We start from the raw sequence: 25,804 nt of genomic DNA, 5'->3' as shown, positions 1-25,804 counted from the left end.
TTTTTAATTTTAATTTCTCTATATCATCAACCTATATCAAAATACTTTTAATACTGGAGTTTTCTGGATATAGGACTCAGGGAAGTTCTGATGTTTTCAAGAAGGGATGAGGTTGCTGTTGATCATAGACTTCGTCTCATAAGATGGCTGTGATTACAGTGGGAAAGAAGGAAAGCAAATGCCTCTTATTTGGTGGCTTTATTAGTTGTTTTTTGTTGCTGTTGTTTTGGTTGTACTTCGCACATTGCTATCTAACTGCTTCAGAACTTTCATTGTTTTCTGGTTTACCTTTTTTCATTGTTTTCTGGTTTACCTTTTTAAAAATCCAGCAAAAGCAGGGCAGGGTGTTGCAGAAGAGATGTAAACGTAGCTGAAGCAGAAAAAAATTCATGTCAGATGCTGCCAGTTTCTGAACTCTTAGCAACCATTACTGTGCATAAAAGCCTTCATGCTTCCATTGTGCAAAACAGAAAACTTTATGAGCAAAAGTAATTTTTGTTAAAAAGTTTATCTGGCAGCAGTAGAAGTCACCAGGAGCAACCTCCTGATTAATAATAATAATAATTAAAAAAAAAAACCCCAAAACCAACACCATAAGCACTCTTTGGAATGTACCTTAACAGTGAACTTACTTAAGTCTTGGTGAGACATGAATAGCTGTATTTTAGAAGGGGACAGAATAAAGTTCCAAAACCTGCTTGAAAGGAGGGTGTGGGGTGAGGACAGAAAAAAGAAACCAAGTTAAACCACACCAGAATTTGAGGAGCGTTATAGGTAGTCCTGTGGCCTTGGGGAAAAATGAAGACTTGTTTCTTTTCAGTCCATTTCAGTCATAACTGTGAAGTCACTACTGTGATTATTTGAAATGACTGGAGTGCCAAAATTAGTTTTCTTTTCATCAGACTTTGCAAGAAGCAGGGTAACTATATTATGAAAACCTCATTCAGTTTATTTCTTGTTTTGATACCTTAACTGGGTGCTTTGCGGGTTGATAGTAGATCTTTAAGGAATGTGTCTGTTCTTTTTCCAAGTTGATTATCTGAGCCTAATGAGCCAAAGAGAGAAGAATACCACATGCTGACAGGGTAGCCAAAACCTGTGTTGCTGAGCGGGTGCTGTAGTACAAACGTACAGGATGTCTTCTGAACAACATCATGATTTGAAGAACTGGAAGTTTCTTTTTCACCTCCTCCAATTTGATCCTGCTTATAACATACCTTATTGGATTTGTTCCCTCTACTTCAAATAACCATTTTCGAAGTTTTGAGACCTAATATCGATTTAGTTTTGGGATGATATTATATAATAGTGATTGGATGCATATGTTGTGAAACATACTGCTACCTAATTGCTTTCTCAAATAGCTTAGTCTTTAAAGACTGCAAATACAAATATCTTATGTGGAGAATTGAGGAAATCTTAAACCACATGTGCTTGTCCTTTTATTTATTTTATTATTTGGTTTTTTATTTACTATTGGTTACTGGTTATTTGTATAACCTCGCATTTCAAAATTAATTTTGGTTTAGTTAAGTCATTGAGAAGCAAGAAAATCTGTACTCTAAAGCATGTTTGCCTATAAGCAGTTTCAATCCAATTTTGATGATACGTACAACATTGACAAAGGGGAAAACCAAATACTAGTGTTGTTTACAAATAGAAATCAGGGAAGAGTGCAGCAATTCAACATCTAAATTAGAAATAATTTAGAAGTAAAATACTGAGAGTTGCTGAGCTCCTGTAATTCAGATTAATTTCCATGGAAGAGTTGGTTCTTGGCATCTCAGGGATTTTCTCCCATATGATTGCTTTGATTCTTGAGAAAGATGACAGAATTTCCAGGGAAAGAACTGTTCTAAGTTGTGGGTTTATTGCAGTGATTTCTCCCCAACTGAGAGGACAGCTACAAATAGGATGGAGGCTGTCTTTTCACAAGGAGCCACATGGAGAAGACAAAGGAAAACGGGTACAAGTTGTGCTGGGGGAAGTTTCACCTCAGTGTGAGACAGAAATTTGTTTATTTTTTTGTAGCAAGAACAATCATTCACTGGAACAACCTCCTCAGGAATGTGATGGAGCCCCTCTTGCTGGAGGTTTTCAAGATGCAGTAGGACAGGGTGCTTGAAAATCTATCTAGGCTCCCTTTCCCTCGAAAGGGGGGACCACGTGATCTTTTGAGGTCCCTTCCAACCTGGGCTGTTTTATGATTCTATGATTCTTCGCTTCTAGAACTCTGTTTCTGTGGGGAGTGATTAGCCATCACTTCTTCCACAAAATACAGCAATCGCTTCTGTTTCGAACAGGTTAGAAGGAATGTGTGGTCTCTGAACACCCAAAATGGGATTACACATATGAACAATCCATTGCAATGTGTTTTTTGGGGGGTGGGGTGGGGTGCACAGGTGGGCAGGTGGTAAAGAGGAACAATTTAGGAAGTCTTAATCTTATGGATACGGTATAAATCATCTTCATTAGAAATGTTACAAACTGAAGTTAAGATGGTCGTTAAGATCTTTCCACCTCACAATGTTGGTGACATCATTAGCACTGTTTTAGTCGCTTCAGGGAGCCTCCTTCCATGCTTTCTTTATAGTATTCTGGTGTCATCAACTGTAGCAGGGAAATGGGACTCTGAAGTCCTGGACTGAGATTCTGTCAGGTAAGTACAGAAAGATTTAAAATAAAAAATGTATGAAAAAAATCCCCAACCTTACTAGGCATACCCAGCTATTTAAGATATCAGTGTTAGTGTGTTATCAGTCACTTCTGCTTACATTTAAAATAAGTATTTCAAAAGAATATGTGGGTCTTAATTGACTAGGTCTTCAGGGTTATTTTTGAGAATGAGCAGGCATGTTCCCTTTGGTTTGTTAGTAATATATAATATGTGGTTTCTGGTCTTGATTCTGCTGCAGACTTCTGTGGCTTGGGTCACTTGACCTCTCTTCCTCCAATACTATCTGTCTCTGTACAGAGAGGTAGTTTGATATGTAGATAGAAGATAAAATGTGTTTAAGGGTTTGGTGTGTGGGGTGGTTGGTTTTTTTCTTCTTTGTTTTGTTTTTGTTTGGTTTGGGTTTTTTTTGAGTTGAGTTTTTGGTTGTTTGGGGTTTGGTTTTTTTGCTTTTATTATTACTGTTAATTCTATGCCTTGCCCAATTAGAGTGGTCTCTGTTGGGTGTCATTATATGGAGTCAGACTCAATATCACAAAATGATAGATCAGTAAGTCATGAGTTTTCAGAGAGTTGATAGGGGCTTTTTGCAAGTACTTGTGGGGGGAGCTGTGGAGGGAGGCACAGTACAGAAAACATAGATGAAAGTAAAACCCTAATACACTGCAACCAAATTTTACTGGAATGTTTGCAGTTTTTATTGATGACTCATTGAAATATCTGTTAAAATATTGGGAAAATTGATAAGCAGGTATGTTTTGCCCAGCTGTGTTTCAAAGTCCTAGAGAGCTTTCAAGAAAAGAATCTTGTTTATGGTAAATTGCACTCTGGTACCAAGATCTTCCAGAGCTGCTATGGTTATGCATATGTTATACATACCTGTCAAGAATTACTGTAATACCTCTGAAATATACACGCTTTAAATGTTTTTTAAAAAATACTCAAGTACTGAAGTGAACTTATCTTTGGCATTTATAGCACAATTCTTATTCAAGCCATACTTGCTACTTTTGGAAATGAGTCTAAAAGCTTAAGATGTAAAAGTTCTTAAGCAATCCTTCATTCTTAGTGTGTGCACTTTTTTCATTTTTTTAATTTTTTTTTACATCACCACCCCCCCCCCCCCCTTCTTTTTTGCGGCAATGATATTGCTGGTGGGAGGGTTTAAGAGGGTGGAAGGAAGGAGGCTCTTTGGGATTTTTTCCCCAGCGTTGACTGATGGAGGAGAGAATACAAAGACAATATGAATTGGGTTTGCACATTTTCCTTGATTACTGTGACACAGCAGGATGTTCATAGAATTAGTTTGGGTTTGAGTTTTGGTGGCTAGTTAGTTTAGGTCTGTGATAGCAGAAGACAAATAAGGACTTCAGTGGTAGATTTGCCTTTTTTTTTTTTTTTTTTTTTTTTTTCCTCCTAGAAACAAAGATGTTTCTTGCTTACAAACTTTCTAGACAACACGATTCTCAAATTGATTTACACATAAATTAGATGTCTAATGGTCAAAATTACTACAGGAATCTGTTGAACCGTGTTTTATAACATATATTCATTATTTAGGTGTGTTAGGGTTTTTTTGTTTGTTTTGGTTTTTTAAGATTTGAGGCCTATCAATGGTCTCTGTTCAAAAAGTTTTGAAAGCACTATTTTGTTCTGAGGTAGATGACCTTTTAGATGGTTTTGGTCTGTTAAGGAAAACTTCATAAAATCAGTATGGATTTGAAGACTGTGTGATGGTAACTAAAGTGCAGAATGTTTCTGTTAAGTATATTTGCTTTCATAATTTGCATTTTATTACTGATTTTTTCTTATTTTGGAATAAAAGATAAATTAAGGAGAAGAACCCATGAAATTACTGACAAATCTTTAACTTTTGGGGACCCGCAGAATTGCTGTTGGGGGAGATCTGAACATTGTGAGACAGTCATTTGACTTCAGACTAGATTGGTTTTTATCAGAATGCCTTGTTCTTAGTTTCCTAATGTTAAACCAACTAGGTGCTTTTAAGATTTCTGATTGTTATTTAAATGCTAATTAAAAGTACATTTGTAGATACATGTGTTTTCAAACCAGTTTGTGATACAGTAAATATTGCATTAAGATAGTATAATCTGTGTGAAGCGGAAGGCATAGCCTTAAAATATATTTTGTGTGAAACATTATTTCATTGATCTTTATTTGTACAGTATTAAAATCAGTGTTCTGTATTGTATCATTTATATACTATTTGTAAGCGTAGCTGTTTCTGAATATAACAAGTTCATGGTTTTTTTGCCTGCAGACTGTTCTCCCTTTTGAAGAGATAGAGCCTTTATTAAAAAAAAAAACAAAACCCAAACCCAACAGCTAGACACTCTGTGAGATAAAGGCTTTGTTTGTAAGCCTTTGGTCATGCAGCATGAAGGTCTAAATGCATTTGTTATGCATACTTTCCATATCAAGTGTCTTCTGTTGCTTTTGATCTACTTTCAACTCATTTTTGGAAGTTGACATTTTTTTCTGACCCTCAAAAGTAAAAATCCTAAAAAAGTGGGTTTTTTAAAAGATATTTTCCTAACTCTCAGAATTAAGTAGCTATTGTACTGCAAACTGTGTTCTTCTGTGACCAGCATGAGATTTTTCCTTTTGATTTTTCAGTCTGTAAGAGGGAGGGTTTCATTCTGGAAGACTGATTATTTGTAGACTGATTTGAAGTAGTTCCATTCGGGTAATCTTATATATGGAGGGTTAGGAAAAGTCTTCAGAATGATAGCTACACTTCTGCTGATCGTAGTTTTTATTCTTGCTTTTTCATCATTAGCACATACATATTTAAAGTCCAAAATGTAGTTTTCTTTTTTTGTATTAAGAGAAGAACAGAGCAGTGGAAAAGAGGCCTCAGCCCATATATGATAAATTTTAGGTCTTTCCTGTGTGGTTTTATCTCTGCAAATGCTTTTGGCCTTTCACTCTGAACTGGGATGGGGGTATCATTGCCAACTCTTCTGCATTTGGCTAGCGTGGGCTGGTGACGTGGGACACTTTGCTGACAGCACCTGTGATGCACCTGTGCCGTTCCAAGATACAGTCAAATGTGGGGCGTTTGTTCTCCCTGCCATCCCAAGTTAACCCAGTAGAGGGACCTGATGTCTAGATTTATATTCTAGTAATAGATATTTAGTTTTTCACATGTATATTTTAGGGGGAAGAGGATGTGTTTTGTTGTGTTTGTTTTGAAGTGAAAATCTCATCCATAATCTAAAGATAGGAGGAGAAATAAGGATTTGGTCCTCTGTACTACACTAACCTGTGTTAAATGTTAAATAGGCATACCAGCCAGATTAACAAAAGATGACAATGCAGGTTCTCATGTAAGTACACCTGCTCTTCTATCATCCCTAAGAAATAACTGTGGGTCATTCAAACCCATTTTTTTTAAATGCATTAAAATATGCATAGTTCAGTTACAGTAGAGTAGTGCCATGTGACTGCTGCACACAAGCGAAATTAAGTTCCAGAATTCACCAGCAACATGTAGAAGTAAATTTCTTGAATGCAGAACATTTCCAGTTTAGTTTTTATTTGTGTTACTGCTTATTAAGCTGTGCAGCATTCCCATTGGAGCAATTTTGAAAATATTCTGATGTTAGTTTTTTAATCATTACCCAAACTAAGTACGTAAAATTCAAGTTGTGGAAATTTGTGAATGAAGAAAAGAATAGTTAGGTAGGAAAGGGAACTGTGAGACCAAGACTTCTGCCTGTACTTTTTTATAGGATTAATTTGAAGTCCTTAGAGTATTCAAATGTGTATGTGTTTGCAGGGTACGGAATAAAACCCCTCTTTTTCTCATACATGAATATGTAAACTGAAGAAAGAGTAGGTTTATCATATTTAGGAAACAGTACTATAGCCTCAAGTTAATATGCCCATAAAGCTTATTTATTAATAGAAAATAGTTTATGTTTTGTAAAAGCTCAGACAACTAAGTTAAGTTCACAGAGGAAAACTTAGCTGTGCTTCCTTTAAACTTTGGAAAATAAATCTTTTGTATACAATATTAACTTGGTGAGAAAAATGGGGGGGGGGGGGGGGATTCCTCTTCAGTTAAGCAGTGGAAGATGACTGAAATGGCTTTACTGTAAAGGCATGTGCCTCAGAAAACTCCCAGATATTCTCTCTGAACTGCTGTGTGTGCAGCAGGGTAGGGCCTCTTGTTTTCGGTCTTAGTCCCCCAGCGCAATAGGCTTTGTCCTGTGAAAGCACCTGTAGATAGGCTTGTGAAGAACAGCTGCACCTATGGTTGTTTGCAGGTGCTTAAGTCATTTCAGTTGCGTTCCTTTGCAAGTGCTGTCACTACAAGAGCTTCCAGCTGTTGTGGTTTAACCCCAGCCATCAACTAAGCACCATGCAGTCACTCAACGCACTTCCCCCCCACCCAGTGGGATGGGGAAAAAAAAGTAAAACTCCTGTGTTGAGATAAGAACAGTTTAATAGAACAGAAAGGAAGAAAATAATAATAATGATAATAACAATAGTAAAATAATAATAATAATAATAATAATAATAATAATAATAATAAAGAATTGGAATATACAAAACAAGTGATGCATAATGCAATTGCTCACCACTTGCTGACTGATGCCCAGTTAGCTCCCGAGCAGCAATCCCCCTCCACCCTGGCCAACTCCCCCCAGTTTATATACTGGGCATGATACTACATGGTATGGAATATTACTTTGGCCAGTTTGCATCAGCTGCCCTGGCTGTATCCCCTCCTGTCTTCTTGTGCCCCTCCAGCCTTCTTGCTGGCTGGGCATGAGAAGCTGAAAAATCCTTGACTTAGTCTGAACACAATTTAGCAACAACTGAAAACATCAGTGTGTTATCAACATTCTTCTCATAGTGAACCCAAGACAACACTGTACCAGCTACTAGAAAGAAAATTAACTCTGTCCCAGCTGAAACCAGGACACCAGCCAAAGCTTATGTAACAGTTCTGACCAATGCAACTCAAGTTCTCACTGGTGCAGTGTCTCTGGGGGACTTACTCTTTTTTCTTTTCTTTTTTAAAAAATTATTAATTTGTAGTTGGCATTTGACTTGTTAATTAGGACTGCTCTGTTCTGTATTTCTGTCTTGGTGACTGTTAGATGTCAGGTAGATTTGGAGTATCATGGACTAGGCATTTATATTCTTTATTCCATTTCAGGGATAGGAATTATGGTGGCAGGGATTGGAGCTCAGCAGTAGGCTCTCAGGGTCATTGTATTTATGCAAACCATACAGGTTTCAGGGTAGTCAGCTTCAGCTGATATGTTAGTGCAAAAGAAAAGCATTTATTCTTAAAGACTGTGGTTATCTGAGAAAGTTTTTCTTTTAAACTGTCTTCTGCCTTTGTACTGATGTGAGTGATTATGTTGAAATGCCGATTCCTTTGCAAACATGTTTGTTCCAATATGTGAATCATAACTTTCAGGACATTAAACTTACGTAGGGTCTGCGGTGCCTGTCTTATGTACTATCCTATTGAAGTAGGCACATCCGTGTAATATAGTTAAAATGTTATCATTAGCTTCTGCTCTTAGTAATCAAACCTATCTTATAAAACAGTACTGTATTGCCTTCTGTGACTTTCTAAATAGCATCCATCTAAAAGTCATGCAAAAAGAATAACAGAATCACTTTTTTATTGTTATGACTACTGATGTATTCTCACAAAGGCTTACATAATGCAAAGCAGAGATATAAGCTCAAGTGCCAAGCTGGTTAGTCCTCCTAAGAGTCGGGATTTATTTGCGGCCATCTCTGTGCTGATGTAATTGTATTGTTTTGGATTCTGGGGCTAGCTGAGATACCTCCTTGGTGTTCTTTGTACAGTAGACCATTGTGTGACAGTACACTCAGCACATGTCTCCAAGCATAGGTATGCACTGCCTATATTCTCTGAAATCAGATGGTTACAGTGGTCTGTGATGCTTGCCACACAGCTTTATCCCTAAGTCCAAGACAGCTACCATAAATTCTGTGGAATAACTTCTCCAGTCATAACATGTCCCTTTCAGGTATCTGCACTCTGTAGTGGCAGTTTCTGTTGAGTTCTTGGCTTTCTTTTCTGCCAGGTAGGTAAGACGTGCAAGTAAAATTGTGTCTTTGTAGCTGTAGCTATAGCCTTGCTAAATTTTCTTCTTTTCTGCTTTTACTTTAATGGGAAAACTCTAAAGGCAGCCTGTTCAACAAACATAGGATTTCAACAGATGCAGCATTTGCATGTTCTCTCGCTCTTTGGAGTAGGTGTGATCAAATTTCTTCTGCTTGGTTTCAGCCTAGAGTAGCTTCTAATTAGTGAACAACACATAGACTGCCCTTTCGAGTTGGTAGCATTATAAGCAAGAGTTTATAATTGACAGAAACTCGAATTACAGGATTTTATACTTGGATTGATTGGTTTTGATAGGTAGAGTTCTCTGGTAATATCTGGATTTGGAGTAATTATCTAACATTAAAGAATGTTTTCCGGTCTTCTCCATTCCGTTGTAGCATGGCTTTTGACATGGAGAAAACTTGTGCTGCTCTCTGACAGTGTCCTTATCTGCTGTTTGTCTGTTGAACCTCTTGTTGCATGTCTTTTGGAGAATATAAGCTGAGCTTGTGCCACCGTTCTTGTGTTTTATTCTGAATTGTCTTGCATATGTATTATCTCACTATCTTTGTCTCAGTCTGAGGCAGCCTATGAGGAATGTCTGAGCTGATCCTCGCCCATTATAGACCTTTCTCATTAATTATAATGAGATGCAATGTCTCAAAAATTTTCGCAGAAGCCATTATGAAAAGGTATATGTCCCAGTGGCTTTAAGCAATCTATGAGAGTTTTTCTTGAATCTCAGTTTAGGGGAAGTATTTTTTCAGGGAAGATCACTTAAATTATTTATACAGTCTAGTTCTTGAATAATCTTAAAGGTGAAATACATGTGTGATCTGTTGCAGTTTTCCCCAAATTCTCCACTATGAGATCCTCCTAGAGGTAGTAAGGACCTATTCCATTTTGGATATAAATTATGGCTATTTTCTTCCGTTCCCTGCCTGTCCAAACATCTCAAGAGTTGTTTTTTGGAGTTCTTTGAGTAAGTTTTTGGAACAGCTTTCTTGCAGAGCACAATGGTTCGTACCTGTCTACGTGAACACTGCATTTAATTAAACATCAGTGCTGTAAAAACTGTTGTTGCCAGAAGAGACCAGGACTGCTGGACTACCTGGGTTTTCATTATGCCAGATTATGTAGTCTTTGTTTTCATTTATTCACTACAAACCTTGATAGCCGTCACTGACTTAAGTTGTACTGATGATAGACTTTAGTAGGGAAATTTTGTGGACTGCATATTGACATTCAGGAAATATTTTGTGTGTGTTTGTGGAGAGGAGAATGTGAATGCCTTTGGAGAATGCTGCTGGCTTGAGTTGAGACTGTTCTGTCTCATAGGCAGAGTAAAGGTCTGCAAATTCTGTAGTTCCATCAAAACATTTTGGGGTTTGTGGCATCTTGTACAATCCGTGACCACAGTATAGCATTTGGTTTGGGTGATCTGTCTTTTCCTGGTTTTTAGCTTCTTTATAAGGAATGACAGCATATGCATTCACTGTTCACTCTGTCCATATAAGCATTCATTCTCTTTTTCCCTTTGGCCTGTCCAGTAATTTGATGATCTATTTTAATTGCATTTGAGCATCTTTTAAAAAGTTTTGTAAGAAAGGTTTCTCATACAGCTTAGTAGAGGAGTCTGCATACTAATGCCCCATTTTAGAACAAGCAGACAAAACTTAATCGTTATGTACTACGCTGGACAGAACTGGGCAGACATTCAGTAGACATACAACTCCAAACTGTTCATGGCAAAAATACAGATCAACTGTTCTACTGAGTCTTTGGCAAATGTTTGCCCCTTTTAAAAAAACTGTGGGTAATTTTTTTCCCCTTCCTTGGAGATATATCTTAATCTGTTAACTGAGAATTATAAGAAGGAAAGATTGTTCACATGTTAGTCTTGCAGGACTCTGCTTGCATACCGTAACAATTTTGGGAATTCTTTTTCACATTAGATGATCTTGTCTGGATGTTTAGGTTACTTATTTTGATGGTATTCTTTGAGTTGGATCCTTAAAGGGAGAGACTCTGCGTGTGTGATTATTTTGTATTTGAGAAATTATGATATTGAATGCTGCTTAATTTTTTTGTAAGAACTTGTTGTTACTAGAACTTGCTTGTTGAAGCAGCACATTTTGGCTGGCCAGCAATAACTTCTATGAGAGCAAGAAACACCAAGCTGGTAATATGCCTGATTAGCAACTGGTTTGTGCTGAAATTAAAACACTCAAAAAAGAGGAGTTCTTCAAAATTCACTGATTCGGACTTTTTTTTTAACTCAGTATTTTATTCTCTGCTCTAAGAGAATGGAAATTCTTGCCCTAAAGTCTCTTGTATATAATTTGAAATAGAAATGTTGACCACATAGATAATTAAGGCTGTTCAATACATTATCTGAAAACTTAATATACGCTGTATTTGTTCATCATCTTAGTGTGTATCTAATTAAATCTGTAGTGCATTTACACAGGGAGAATCTTAGGGAATCAGTTTCCCTGAACTTACTTGAAGAAAAAAAGTCTGATTTTTTAAAAACATGGATTTCCCCATTTGGGGAGTTTGTTGATCTGATTTCTTTCCTGTGTATTCTGCTGATAAGGCAAAATTTAAGCCTGTTCACTTACCTGAACAGAAACTGGGACCTTGAGTCATCTAGTGTTTCTGCATCAGTGAACTTGACTCCAGCTTTTATGAAATACGGGTAGTTCCTGGCAGATTCTTGAAGTATGTTTTAACACTGATTTTTTGTTTATATAGACTATGAACTTCAGAACAATTTTCAATCTTATCACAAGGCATCACATCTGTTCTCTTACTGGTAATAGATATTTCTCTATTATCTTTCTAACAAAAGTAAGAATCACTACCAGACTTGCTTTTCTTTTGCTTCTCCAATTTCTTGGTAGTGTGGAGGGAAGCAGTGGAATTCCTGCTTTTGCGTAGTTGAGCAGGAGAACCAATTTAGAAATCTTTTTCTAGAATTTGCACCTGTACATTAATTCAGGATTGAATTAAACACTGCAAATACTGGATTTCTTGAGGCAGCATTAGCATAAAGAATACAGATACTTCAAAATTTCTTTAGCCACAGTTATGGTTCTTAAGTTATTCTTGTCATGAAACTTCGCACTTTCACTGTCTTTACAATTAGAAATCTCTAATATGAGATTATCTAGTAGTGTAGTAGATAGGTACAGTAGGACTCTGAAGAATATATGTTTAAATAACAGTTTAGATATTCAAACTTGAATTTTTCCAATATCCAGATGGCCCCGGCTTACTGTTGATATTTAATATTGGGTGGTTGTCCCTTAAAAATTTAAGTAGTGGTAGTCTGTTTTAAGTATTAGAATCTTGTAAGCCAAATTTCAGTTTTTCTTCTGTGTGTATGCATGCTTTTTAAATCTCTAAGTTTGGGGTGGCATTGCTGTTAGGAAATATTCAGCGACCACTAAACAGAATTGTGAAAATTCTAAGCTTATGGTAGAGCTCTTGCATTAAAACAAGCATTATAATAGAATCTCTACTTCTGTTAGGAAACCAAGGTAAACAAAGGCATCTAGTAGCTGAAGAGAACAGAAGTCCTTAGTGATTCTTTCCATGTGAAGTAGCTAGTTTATTTGCCTTCGTGCATACAGAATGTTTTGTTGAACGGCTTTCTTTCCTGTTTGTCATGGGCTTAATATTTTCCAGTCTAAGAAGTAAACCTACTGATGGGCTTCTGACCAGTGGAGACAAAAGAGGGGAAAAAAAAAAAAAAAAAGGCAGGGAAAAAAGCAAGAGATTAATTTAAACCATTTGAAACTACTGGATTGTCTTTTTTTTTTTTTTTTTTTTAATCAATTTAGTCATCATAAAAGCAGAATTCCACTTGGTTTCTGTGTAACACCTCAAGTTCTACAAACTCACTCTCTAGGGTATGTGACATTGTCTTGTTTCTTAGCCGTTCCACTGTAATGCTGCTTTTCTTTTTTTTTTTTTTTTTTTTAAATTGATTTAGAGTCATTCTGATAGATTATAACACAAGAATTACATGTAAGGATTTTTTTTCTTCACTGTTCTATAGTGCTTTATGGCTGTGGTGTTTGATTTGTATGCAGAAAGTGCAAGGTCCTCAATAAATTTAGACTATATCAAATTCATATATAGTCCTGATAAATATTGAAGTTTACATGAAGATTTTAAACTTCAAAATTTTATGTGGCATAGCTGTAATCCATGGTGTTTGCTAATCTTTTAAAATCTGAGGCTAAAAAACCAGCAAGTTTGTCCAGGAAAAAAAATTCAAAAACTCAAGTTCAGGCTTTTTCCTATAAAACCTAAAATGGTGGCATGAAGCACTGGCAGCCAGGTGTGACTGAAAACTATATGTTCAGAAACAAATTTTCTGTGTATTGTATAAAGAGCTAGAAAGGAGGAGAGGATTCTACTGGAGCTCTGTCCTCAACTGCTGCATCCTACAAGATGAGCCGTGTTGTTCGCAGAGTGCATGAACAATGTGTTTACTCTGGAAGGAGGGATGAGACTGTGATACATGCAGCTATATGTTCAGAAACAAATTTTCTGTGTATTGTATAAAGAGCTAGAAAGGAGGAGAGGATTCTACTGGAGCTCTGTCCTCAACTGCTGCATCCTACAAGATGAGCCGTGTTGTTTGCAGAGTGCATGAACAATGTGTTTGCTCTGGAAGGAGGGATGAGACTGTGATACACGCACCTCTGTGGTGGGGGGCCTGAAGGAGAATACCACTTGGCCTCCCTTACCCCATTTAAAAATGGGTATTTGTTGCAAGGATTAAATTTTTAAAAATTGAAAAGTGTCAAAGTTTGTGGACGAGTGTCAGATACCTTTCAAATTATGTATGTGGAGAACTGAATGAAATGCTTTATAAATTTCTGTAAGCATGAAGGTTCTTACTGCTCTGTTGACAGACTGCTAGCGTATACAGCTAGTAAAGCTACTCTTGCGGAGGTTAGCTTTAATGTACTAGTACAAAGCAAAGCTTTGTTGGTGTAGATAAAACAAAATACTTTAATATATAGTGTTTTGGCAATGTTTTCCTAGTGTAGATGTTGCCTTAATCAGCTTTCCATCTAAAATCAGAATAAATTAAGTTAACCCAGTGCACATTTGCTGGTGTGCCTGGATTTTCATTTTGAGTAATGTGTTGCAAGTGGGTATGTATTTTTTCATTTGTAATTGTGCCCATGTGGATGAGCAGGACAGGCTTTGGAAGCTGGTAGACGCAGGTGGGTCTCATCAGTTCGTATACTTTCAAGTGAATATTGGGAAGAATTTTGAGTGCTCCACAGCCTCATTGTGTATAAAAAAATATATAAACTACAATTTTGGAAAAGACTTATAAATTTATTTTTAAACAATGGAGTGTACGTGTGCACATTCTATTGAACCTGTTTTCTGAGATTTTATTTTTTCTTTTTTTTTTTCCTATTACATATTTCTGTTACTCCTTCTAAGAACAGTAGCCTGTTCAAATTTCTTGTTTTAAATGAATCACTGGCATCTTGCACAAGTATAAGGAAAAAAAGAGTGACTGGTAGCTTTTTGTTCTTTCAGAACTAGAGCCATTTCTCCAGTTTTTGGTGATCAAATAAGACTTTAAGAAATAAATTCAACAAATTGTTCTACTCTTTCCTGAAGGACTTGGTCATGTAAAATCATGAACGGCAGCCATTTCAATGGCTGCTTCTGAAGGTGATTGGTCTCTCTCCACCCCCTTTTTTCCCCATCTTATTCTTTGCACAGAGACAACTAGTTTCACTGACAGCTTGATTTTACTTCATTTTGAAGCCATGGGGAATTGGGAGTTGTTTTAAATGAGGGTAGGCCTTAGCCGGGACTTCATTAGCAGTAATAACAGATATGTTGAAAAGGTTGGAACAGGTATGTTGAAAAGCATCAGGTGTTTGTGGATCTCTCTGAAGAAGATGATTTAGACCAGTGTACATTAAAAGACGTTAAAGATTATTTTCCTGGTAGCCAAAATATCTCTTTGATGAGATTAATATGGGAAATTGTGTATATATGTGAACGGACAGTGAAGAATACGCAAGTCTGATAATAAATCTTGTAAATTCTGAAAAGCGATATAAAATGGATACTACATATCTTCAGATGATTACATATAATACAGTAGCATTCTTTGATTTTATTGTTCTTAATTAAATGTTCTCACATGTATGGGAAACCCCCGGCCCCATGTTTAATTTTCTTCTGAAATTAGTTCAGGCTCATTTTAAGATAGGCACTGCTATCTCTAGTCTTAATGATGTTCATTGTGAGACTGAGTTGAAGGCTTTGGGATCTAATGTTGCATTTTCTTCTTTTGGCTTGTTTAGCTTTCTCTTAAGTTTGATCCTAACTCTGAGCTACTTGCTTTTCATCCTTATTATTTCAGAGATCAGTGAAACTCTCTAACATATTTTGTGTAAATTACAGTAATACATTCAACCATAAGTTGGCCATAAAATGATCATTATGTATATGCTTTGCAATTGGAAAATATTGCCATGAAGTGTGAGTAGCCTCCGTGTCCTGTGAAAAATATGTGTGCTTTTCTGAATAGTAAGTGCAAGTTTTCTGGAATGAAACTTATCTTTAATTTGGCAAAAAGTAGTTTTTAGTAGATAGGATGAGGTGGTTTTTATTTTGAACAGTATGTTATTTGTACTCCTGTTCTGCTATAGTACTGAGATATTCATGTATTTTAAGTAATGTAATTTCTTTATTTTGATTTTAGGAGAATGACATCTTCCTGGGCTGGGAAAAGGGAGCTTACAAGAAATGGGGAAAGAGTAAGAAAAAGTGCTCTGATCTAACACTAGAGGAAATGAAAAAACAGGCTGCTGTCCAGTGTCTTCGCTCTGCTTCTGATGAAGTAAGTTTGGACTATTCAATAGATTCTTAAGACTTTATGCCCTTCTTTGTGTTAGATATATTTAGCTTGTGATGCTCATCTTTTAATTTGTGGCTTCTCAAAATGCAAGTTCGACGAGAGTTCTCGGAGAGTTCTTCATTTTTCTTTAGGAAATTATGAAACGTGTATGGCAGCAGGATTTCACAAAAGATTCTGTAGTGTCATGCTTTCCTTTCTGTAAGCCCTCACCTATTCTTGTCAGGGAGAGTTGCAATGCACCAGTTTGTGTTGAAATTACCACAAAGCTTTGCATAAAGGTATTTCTTAAAATTCTAAACTTACTTTGTGTTGTGTGTGAGCAGCAAGGAATAGAATATTTGGGCAGAAAGCCATCTTGTTTTGTGCATGCTGTATGTGTAATCCAGAATTGCTAAATAAACTGCAATGTATAGTAGCAAATGTTCACTTTCCAGATTACATCATTGAGTGGAAGTGGAGTTGAAGTGCACTGACTGGAGAAGGTGAGGAGAGGTGAAGGCAACAGGTTGAATGAAGATACCAGAGGCAGCAGATACCATGTAGCTCAATGGAAAAGTGGAGAAAGGGAGAGACCATCGAAAGAAATGTTTAAAAAGCAAAAATAATCTGTAGCACAGGTCAATGAAAGCTCTCCAGGGAGATTTTTCAGACAGCAGAAATGACAAAGTCTATGTTTTAGTTTACAGAACTACAAATACTCTGACCTGTAAGAAGAAACTCTACCCCGCCTATGCAGCCTGGTTGCGTTACTGCTCCATACAGCTACCTGGTCACAGTTTGTGCTTGCGCAAGCATTTGTGTGGTTGTGTGGAGAACTGGATTGGGAAAGTGAATCAGTTTCTGGAGATTGACCTGGTTTGGGTGGAGGAAATGTTAACCCAGAGAGGTTTCCTGGTCAGATTTGTAGCACAGTTACTTGTGCCAGCAAGAGTGGGGAAGGTATGTGGCCAAGAACAATGAAGGAAGTGGGGTTGATTTGTGTGGTTATTCCCACCACCACCACCTTCAGCAGCATTGCCATCATATACTGGTTTACTGTTTGTGAAGCTACTTGAGCATTTGTTTGGTTACTAAAGTGCTAATTGACTAATTGGGAGATTTCTGAACTCCCATTTTCCCATTACTTATCCTAATGAAGTGATGCAAAATATAATTTTGTTGGTAATTTGCTCTGCTCTCATAGTTACAGAATATTGAGGTCAGCACTCTGACTACCATAAAAGTTAATTTAAAATATAGAGCAAGTAAGAAGAAATAATTGCAAGAAGTAATGTCTTTCTTGAGGATATGACTATCTTTGTATACACATGAACAACAAGAAGTAGTAGTCTCATACATAGACCACAGGACTACTGATGATTGATTTTTTTTTTTAGCTTTAGAAATTACTCTCTTGATGCATCTTCACAAAGCAGAAAATCAAGGAGCATCACTTAGAGCTAAATTTATATTATTGTGGTGGGTTGACCCTGGCTGGGTGCCAGGTGCCCACCAAAGCCGCTCTATCACTCCCCCTTCTTAGCTGGACAGGGGGGAGAAAATATAACAAAAGGCTCGTGGGTCAAGATAAGGACAGTTTAATAAAATGAAAGCAAAGGTCGCGCGCGAAAGCAAAGAAAAACAAATGATATTATTCTCTACTTCCCATCAGCAGGCGATGTCTGGCCACTTCCTGGGAAGCAGGGCTTCAGTACGCGTGGTGGTTGCTCCGGAAGACAAAAAATGCCTTCCCTTCCGCCTCCCTTTACTTAGCTTTTATATCTGGGCTGACGTCATATGGTATGGAATATCTGTTTGGTTAGTTTAGGTCAGCTGTCCTGGTTATGTCCCCTCCCAAGATCTTGCCCTGCCCCAGCCTGCCATTGAGGGAGGGGGCAAAAATGTTGGGGAGACAGCCTTGATGCTGTGCCAGCGCTGCTCAGCAGTAGCCAAAACACTGGTGTGTTATCAACACCTCTCTAGCTACTAATGCAGAACACAGTTCTATGAAGGCTGCTATGGGGACTATTAACTCCATCTCAGCCAGACCCAATACAATTATATAGAGAAATCTTGTTGAAAAGAAAAAGGAAGGAGGTAAATTTATTAATAATCCCTGGTCTGCCTCCACTTGAAAGTTCGTATAATCTAAAACAGAAGAAGAAGGGAAGAAACCCTTCAACTAGAGTTTTGAAAGAATAAAAAGATGTGTGATCTGAAAGATTGAACAAGTAACTTCCTCCTTTGACTCCTGCCACCTAGTCAGATTTTAATTGTTCAACATTAACCTAATAACTTCTGTTATTTCAGGGCTGTTTTGACTTCTGTTGCATGGTCAAACAATTAAGCTTGCACATTTGTTGTCTAATGAAATTGTAGGTCATAATCTTTTTTAATGTATTTTCAAACACAGGGTGGAACTTTAAACCTTTAAAAAAAAAAGTTGTTACTTAAAGCTGTTCTGTAGGTGGTTTTTCATGTGTATTGCATAAGAGAGAAATATAGATTACTTGTTTTATTTATTTTTTTTTTATGCTGAAGTTGGGAGGAAGGGTGATCCTGCTTTTGATGCTAGTGATATTTTAAAGTAACTTGTATCTTTTCCTTCTGCTTTTCAAACACATTTCCTATGTTGGCTGGTTTCTGTACTTATGTTTGTACACTAATCTGATGGGAATAATCAGTAGTTTTTGGACTGTGAAACATAATGTTAAAATACTATTTCTGCTGACGCATTCAAGCTGCTCCATGGAATCTTCATGATTTCATCTCCACAAAAAGATAAAAATACTCTGTAAACTGTAGCCAAAATTGATGATTAGTGGTGTGTGTGAGGACCATTTATAAAAACTATTGAGATACAAATAAATACTTTGTTTCTAATACCACTTGAATTTTTTAAAATTGCTTTCTGAATCATCTGAAATGTTTACCTGTGGAGTTTTGGGGTTTTTGTTTGTTTGTTTGTTTGGGGTTTTTTTTGTCAAATAGGTAGATGTGTTCACTAGGAACTTCATAAATATGTCAATTAGTAGCTTTGTTCTCACAGTTTTTTCTTCTTGCAAGGGGTCTGGCAATAGTACACATGGGCAGTTCTGGAGCTTTCTTATAGTTTTGCTATCCTTCTGTGATCCTTTTTTCAAAGTAGGTGGATATAGAAATACCAATATCCTCACATGGATATGGAACACTTTCTTTGCCAGCCTAACCTCTTCTTTCAACCTTAGCATTGGAGCAAAGCAAGAAAGGTTGAGGTAGCTCCATTATTGGGAGTAATCAAAAGAAGTCTTAGTGTATTTAAATTTAAGTATATTTAAATAAAATTTTATTGAAGTGAAATGGTTAGAATGTTAACCCTGTGTGTGTCTGTAGAGAGAATATATATACACACGTGTGTACACTCACACAGGCAAAAAAAAAAAAAAAACAAAATAGGGAGACAATTAAATGAAAACTTCAGGACTCTGCAGCCTGATCTATTTTAAGGGGGGAAATGTGCAGAGGATGAAAAGGTGTTGAGGGTTAATAATAACTGTTCTAACTCTCATAGAAAATGACAGAGATCCAGGTACCATAATTTTGGTGTTTAATTACTTAAACCAGTAATGTGTTGAGAAATTGCAGACAGTCTGCCTCCTCCCCCCTACCAGTAATCAAAGGCCCTAAAACTGGGTGATCATTTCAAAAAGATACTTGATGGGGAGAGGAAGTCATAAAATAGATTAGATGAAAATTGACTTGATAACAGTAAACACTGTTTTGTCAGTCCTTCATTTAATGGTTGAAATAAATATTTTGAAATCTTGTCTCTTGTGGATTTTCAATTACATAGTATTCATTCTTAGGGAGTACTTTATTTGGTAGCTTAGTTTTGTTTGAATTCAGTTTTTTATCTCTTATGAAAAAGAGTAATGCTGTAAAACACTAGTCTGACAGAAATCCAAGATTCTAGTTATAATTTTGTGGTGCAGAAAACAAACATTTGACTTCAAAAAGCCTACAGTTTGGTGCTTATTTCTAAAACATTTCCTGAGTTATGGAGTATGACAAGTCAGAGAAGCTGCAGTCTTTTGACCACTCTGCATCACTGTGTCTTGCAGTGGCAAAGCATGTTGTGGACTAAGTGCTTTTCTGAGAGGAGGCCTGATTTTGACAGATACTATCTGGTATATGTAAGAATGCAAATTGTTAATGTATGTATGTATGTTCTGAGGACAGTATTTTTTGTGTGACGAGCATTTTGGTGTCTCAAATTGTCTGTATTCACATGAATCTTTGGCTGCAGATGCTCTTGATGCAGTCAGAAGCAGAGAAAATCTAAGTATATTACAACTTGCCAGAAAATGAAGACAGAATGATGGTGAGAAGAACTTTTAAGACAAGTACTTTAATGTAGCAATCAGTTGCTATTCTTACCACAGTTCTAAAGTTTATTTTTTCCAAAACACTTGAATGGAATATAAATAGCAGTTCAAAGATGTGCTGAAGAATTGTTCAAATTTTAAAAAGCTTGTTAACATTGACCTGTGGTGTGTTGACCCTGGCTGGATGCCAGGTGCCCACCAAAGCTGCTCTATCACTCCCCCCTCCTCAGCTGGACAGGGGAGAGAAAATATAATGAAAAGCTCATGGGTTGAGATGAGGACAGGGAGAGATCATTCACCAACTACTGTCATGGGCAAAACAGACTCGACTTGGGGAAAACTAATTTAATTTGTTACCAATCAAATCAGAGTAGGGTAATGAGAAATAAAACCGAATCTTAAAACACTTTCCCCCCACACCTCCCTTCTTCCCAGGCACAGCTTCCCTCCCAATTTTCTCTACCTTTTCCCCCCAGCGGCGCAGGGGGACGGGGAATGGGGGTTGGGGTCAGTTCATCACACGTTGTCTCTGCCATTCCTTCCTCCTCAGGGGCAGGACTCCTCACTCTTCCCTTGCTCCAGCGTGGGGTCCCTCCCACGGGAGACAGTCCTCCATGAACTTCTCCAACATGGGTCCTTCCCACGGGCTGCAGTTCTTCACGAACTGTTCCAGCGTGGGTCCCTTCCACGGGCTGCAGTCCTTCAGGCACAGACTGCTCCAGCGTGGGTCCCCCATGGGGGTCACAAGTCCTGCCAGAAAACCTGCTCCAGTGTGGGCTCCTCTCTCCACGGGGCCACAGGTCCTCCCAGGAGCCTGCTCCAGCATGGGCTTCCCACAGGGTCACAGCCTCTTTCGGGCACCTGCCTGCTCTGGTGTGGGTCCTCCTTTCTGGGCTGCACGTGGATATCTGCTCCACCGTGGACCTCCCTGTGCTGCAGGGGGACAGCCTGCCTCACCATGGTCTTCCCCAGGGGCTGCAGGGGAATCTCTGCTCCGGCGCCTGGAGCATCTCCTCCCCCTCCTTCTTCACTGACCTAGGCGTCTGCAGGGTTGGTTCCCTCACGTGTTCTCACCCCTCTCTTGGTTGCAGTTTCTGTGCCCCAGCAACTTTTTTTTCTGTTCTTACATCTGTTATCCCAGAGGCACTACCACCGTCGCTGATGGGCTTGGCCTTGGCCAGCGTCGGGTCTGTCTTGGAGCCAGTTGGCATTGGCTCTGTTGGACACAGGGGAAGCTTCCAGCAGCTTCTCACAGAAGCCACCCCTGTAGCCCCCACCCCGCTCAGCTACCAAAACCTTGCCACACAAACCCAATACTTCCTGACCTGGAGTAGAGATTTTATCTTAATTCTTATCCTGCTGAATTGTAGAAGAAATTTTAAAATATTGTTTTGCAATTAACTGGCAAAGTAAGGGTATCCCTTCTAATGAAATGTTGGGTTAAAAAAAAAAACAACTGTTTAGGACTGGGGAGTATTTATGTAAAAGTCCTTTGAGGAAAATAAGAAATTTTATCCTGATATTGCTGCCTCAAATTTTAAGTAAAAACAGCTGTTTCTGTCAGCATTAAATGACTTCTTTGGTTAGGTTTGTTGTTGTTGGTGGTTTTTTTAATTCCTGTGTGGTACACCTAAAATTGAGAAGGTCAATTTGTTCATGTTTAGTTTCCAAGAGGCTTTTTTTTCCTTTTCTTTTCTTTCTTTTTTAAGCCTCCTAATTCTGAAAGTCTGTAAATTATTTTGGATGCGAATAATGAAACTTGCCAGTAACAAGACAAAATATCTTTGAGACTCAAAAGGTTATTAAAACTTAAGAGTTTAGAAATTCACCTGTGTTGTATTTCTGCAAGGTGGATACTGTCTGAGCAAGATGGGAATTAGAGGTTACTTGTTGAGACTGATATGTGTAAGACTTTTCAGTAAGTATATTTCCTAGTAATAATATTGAAATTACTCATGTTGCCTGTCCACTGGTCATAAATCCAAGCATAATTACATTTTAACTGACTAGTTTTCTGCTAAAAGTTGTGTTGCTCAATAGGGTAAGCAGGTTTTCAGCTGTGTTATTGCAGTTTCTATGTAATATAGTTCATTCACTGAACCCTTGTAGTATTACATGTGAAATTCCACCCCAAGATGGTGCTAGAATTTCAGTTAAAGCAATCAGTGTCTTTATTCTGCTGAACTGTATGAGGACATTTTAAGAATGAGACTACTTCATATATATCTTGCTTTCTGCACTGATGAAACCAGATCTCCCAGACTCTTTCCTTCTCTGCCTATAGATGGCCACTTCACCTAAGCTGTTCCACAGCACATACTGACACACTGTGCTGGTGTCTAATGCGGCTGATCTTGCAAGGCATGTCCTAATGGGGTTGAGGCAATGTGGACCATTTCTGAACTAACCAGGCTCTCAAAATCTACTAACTGCCACGTGAAACAGTATACAACATGTTAAAGTAAGAATTAGTCTTGGTTGATAGATTCCATAATGGATTTTGAAAGAGCACTGCTCTAATGTATTTGACAAAAGACAACAGTGCCTTCCATCCCACCATTCTAGGAAGTTACTGCTTGGGGGTAACACTGAGACATAGTTGATGAAACTTTGTAACAGTAATTTCTTTGAAATGTAGTCAGGTGTGGACATGCTGTTACTTGGAGCATTGGCTTTGCTTGCCTTGAATTATGAGAGGGGAATACGACCCTTCGATAGCTGTGCTATATGGGAGCAGTTAGAGGGGAACAAGTGTGGCTCTAGTGAACAGTGGTGTTAAAAATTTGAAGAGATAATCTTATTCTCAAATGTACCTTGCTTTCAGCACAATTTTGAGAGGTGTCTAAAATAAGATTCTGTTGAAATTTTTTTAGCATTTGTCATCTTTCTTACTCTCAGTGCAGAACTGTCAAACTTTCCATGTAGTTACTACAGTTCTACACATAAACCTTATTTGAAGAAATAAATTTCTAATCAGGCCAAATTAATCAATTGGTTATGATTCCATGTCTGAGCATGTTTTTATTGATGGGTTACTCTGGCCAACTATTGTAGTCTCCAAAGATTATGGTATCTGTGTGCCAGTTAGACCAAGGCACTATTGCATGATCTGTCTTGCACTTTGCAATAGTGATGTGCAAGGACTGAGGTAAAAGGACTTGTGGAGCCTGTAGCACAGGGACTATGTTTCTTCTTATGTGGGTTGCCAGATTAACTAGATTATTTAAAATTAATTTTAATCACTGATTTATTTCTGTTGTTCTCTGCTCCTCTGATGTAAGCCAATATTAATTAGGTAAATCACTCTGACCACTATGCTGGGGTACCAGGGAATCAGGTAGCAAACATTAGATGGTTTGTTAAGTGTTTTAACTTACGCATCTTCATATAACTAGAATTAACATGAACAAGAGATGTGTAAGGAAAGTGCCTGATATTCTTTTCACTTATTTTTAAAAATAAGTGAAAAACATTAGTCAAAAAGCCCTGTAAGGAGAGTAACAAAGTGCTAGGATGAACACTGTTAATGTAAAGGACAGCACAAGAATGAAGCGAGTTGTGTAAAAGCCATCTTAATGAATCAGAAGGATGAAATGCTGAAGTTGCTGTTGAAAAGTTTGAATTTATTAAAGCAAAAAAATGAAGATCAGGTTCCAAAACAACCATAATGCTTCTTGAAGCATGTATTCTGACTAGTTCAGTAGTAAGCATTTCTGTATGTCTGAGGATGATTGTTCAGAATTTTTTTCCAGGAATGCCAAAACACTTCACAAAACCAGTGAATATCATCTTTCTTCTGGGTTGTATCCAGTTGGAATTCTGGAAGGGGATATACTAGCTGTTTCTAGAACACACAGCATTATTTAGGAAAGGATTTTAAAATTTTTCAGGAGCTAAGAAGAATTTTAAACGAGATTTATGTTTTGAAAAATAACCAAGCTAGGACTGATGTCACTTAGCTTCTTCTGTAAGAAGGCACCATAGGGTTTTATTGTTTCCAACCAGTCATTGTTTTTCTATGATAATTTAATTTGTATTGGTTTAAGAGAATTTGTATTGGCTCTGTATTATCAAATCCAGTGGCTTCAAAAGTTTTACTTCTTTCTCCATTCATTTACTAAGCAAGCTATGTGGTATTGAATTTGGCAGACTATATTAGCCTGTGTTTTATAACTTCAGATACCATATAGAAAATTGAAGTGAATTGTCTTGCCAAGGTAACCATCACAGAATAAAATAATTACAATAAACCAGTTCCTTTTTCCTTATGACTTTGGCATTTAAATAGATATTTATAGTACTGCATATCTGATTTGTCAGACACGTGAAGCTGAAGCTGCTACCCTCAGTATAATAATAACTTTAATGGAAATTGACAGAAGTTTTAATTATTCCAATTTTTGTATTGAGTTTTCTTGATATAGAAAAAGTATATATCGAACTGGAAAAGTTCTTTGTGGGAGCTTAGCCTACACAGAAGTTGCTTTGTAGCATTTTGGGGGGCATTTGTTTCTCGGTTTACATCAAGCCAGCAGAAGTAAATTAAAGCTTCTCTTGTATTTCTTGTATTTAAGTATCTCCCATAGTTTAGATCATTTTGTCTTGGAGACTGAAAGTAGGTGTTTGGTATGACTGAAAGTTATTTCACCTAGTGTGTACTCCCAATGATAATGGGAGCAAAATGGGGCAAGGCAATTTTCTCGACAGCAGCTTCTCTGATAAGTCTGGGACAGAAAGAAAGTTTGCATATGCATGTCTTGGAGGGAGAAGGTGGGACAGTCTTTCAGATACACAAGCATGGCCATGAAGATGCCAGAGAAGTTGGTTACAGAGCTCTCCTGAATAATGCCTTGTGTTTCATTGCAGAACAATGTTATTAGATGATAATTTTCCTTAATATAGAACAATAATTTTCACCAAAGATTTGAATTGTGGTCCATTATGAATTCTTACCATAGGTACAGGCAAACTTCAATGAATATGGCAGAGTACCTACTGAGGAAATTTCAAGTGTCCTCTCTGCATTTCACTTTATGCAGAAAATAACTTTTGCATAATTGCTGGGAACACACTTCAGAAGTTTCTCCCGTTTCATTGATAATATAGATAAGAACATTTCAGTATCCGCAAGCTGAAGTACTGTGATTAAGTGCAGTCTCACAGCAGCACTGCTTACAAGGATAGTAAGTCTCTTCTGGCTTTGAAGTCAGCATGTTTGTTTATAAGCAATGAATAATAATCAAGAAGAGTAGTTTCTAGAGAGGAATTATCCTTTCTTGAGATAACTTTTATCTCAATGTAGCCCGCTATGGGAGGGAGCTACAAAAATTAAGTTTTAAATAACAGAAGTCAGATTAGCTGCTCTAGTAACCTACATTTAGGGATAGCGTGTTCATTTTAAGTTAATTTGAGCTGGTAGTTGACCTCTTTTATCTAGAATTGGTAAATAACATGTGCTATTATCTCTCTGTCTTAGAATGTGTGAAGTGGTGAATTACAGCTCTGAAATCTGAGCCTGATCTTAGTTATGTGATTTATCTTTCCTAATGCTGTTTTAATACAGAAGACAGGACTAAGAGAGTTGCAAGAACATATTTTTATCTCCTTGTTGGATAGCTATTGCTCTTGTATTGCTTGAGATTGCTTGGGGTTTTGTGATGTTAAGTCAGTTTATCTGCTTGGAAATCGATATTGTAAGGTCACGCATCTATTGAAGATTACTTAGATCAAGTATTCATGAGCCCCAAATG

The 25,804-nt window shown here is 37.4% G+C and overlaps 1 protein-coding gene across 4 annotated transcripts in view; it reads left to right on the top strand.

Moving 5' to 3' along the window:
• The window catches only part of KIAA0232 (KIAA0232 ortholog), a 73,135-nt gene that overhangs the window by 20,362 nt on the left and 26,969 nt on the right, over positions 1 to 25,804 (top strand). For 3 of the 4 annotated variants that reach the window (XM_030028358.2, XM_030028185.2, XM_030028273.2), the window contains exon 3: positions 15,556 to 15,693. In XM_030028358.2, coding sequence (XP_029884218.1) covers positions 15,556 to 15,693 — 138 coding nt within the window. Of the gene's footprint in view, positions 1 to 2,593; positions 2,660 to 15,555; positions 15,694 to 25,804 lie in introns of all 4 variants that reach the window. The other variant, XM_030028441.1, reaches the window with a different exon arrangement.

This window comes from Aquila chrysaetos, chromosome 1 (assembly GCF_900496995.4).
Source record: "Aquila chrysaetos chrysaetos chromosome 1, bAquChr1.4, whole genome shotgun sequence".
In the NCBI taxonomy this organism is placed as follows: Eukaryota; Metazoa; Chordata; class Aves; order Accipitriformes; family Accipitridae; genus Aquila; species Aquila chrysaetos.
This window is presented reverse-complemented; position numbering and strand designations above follow the sequence as displayed.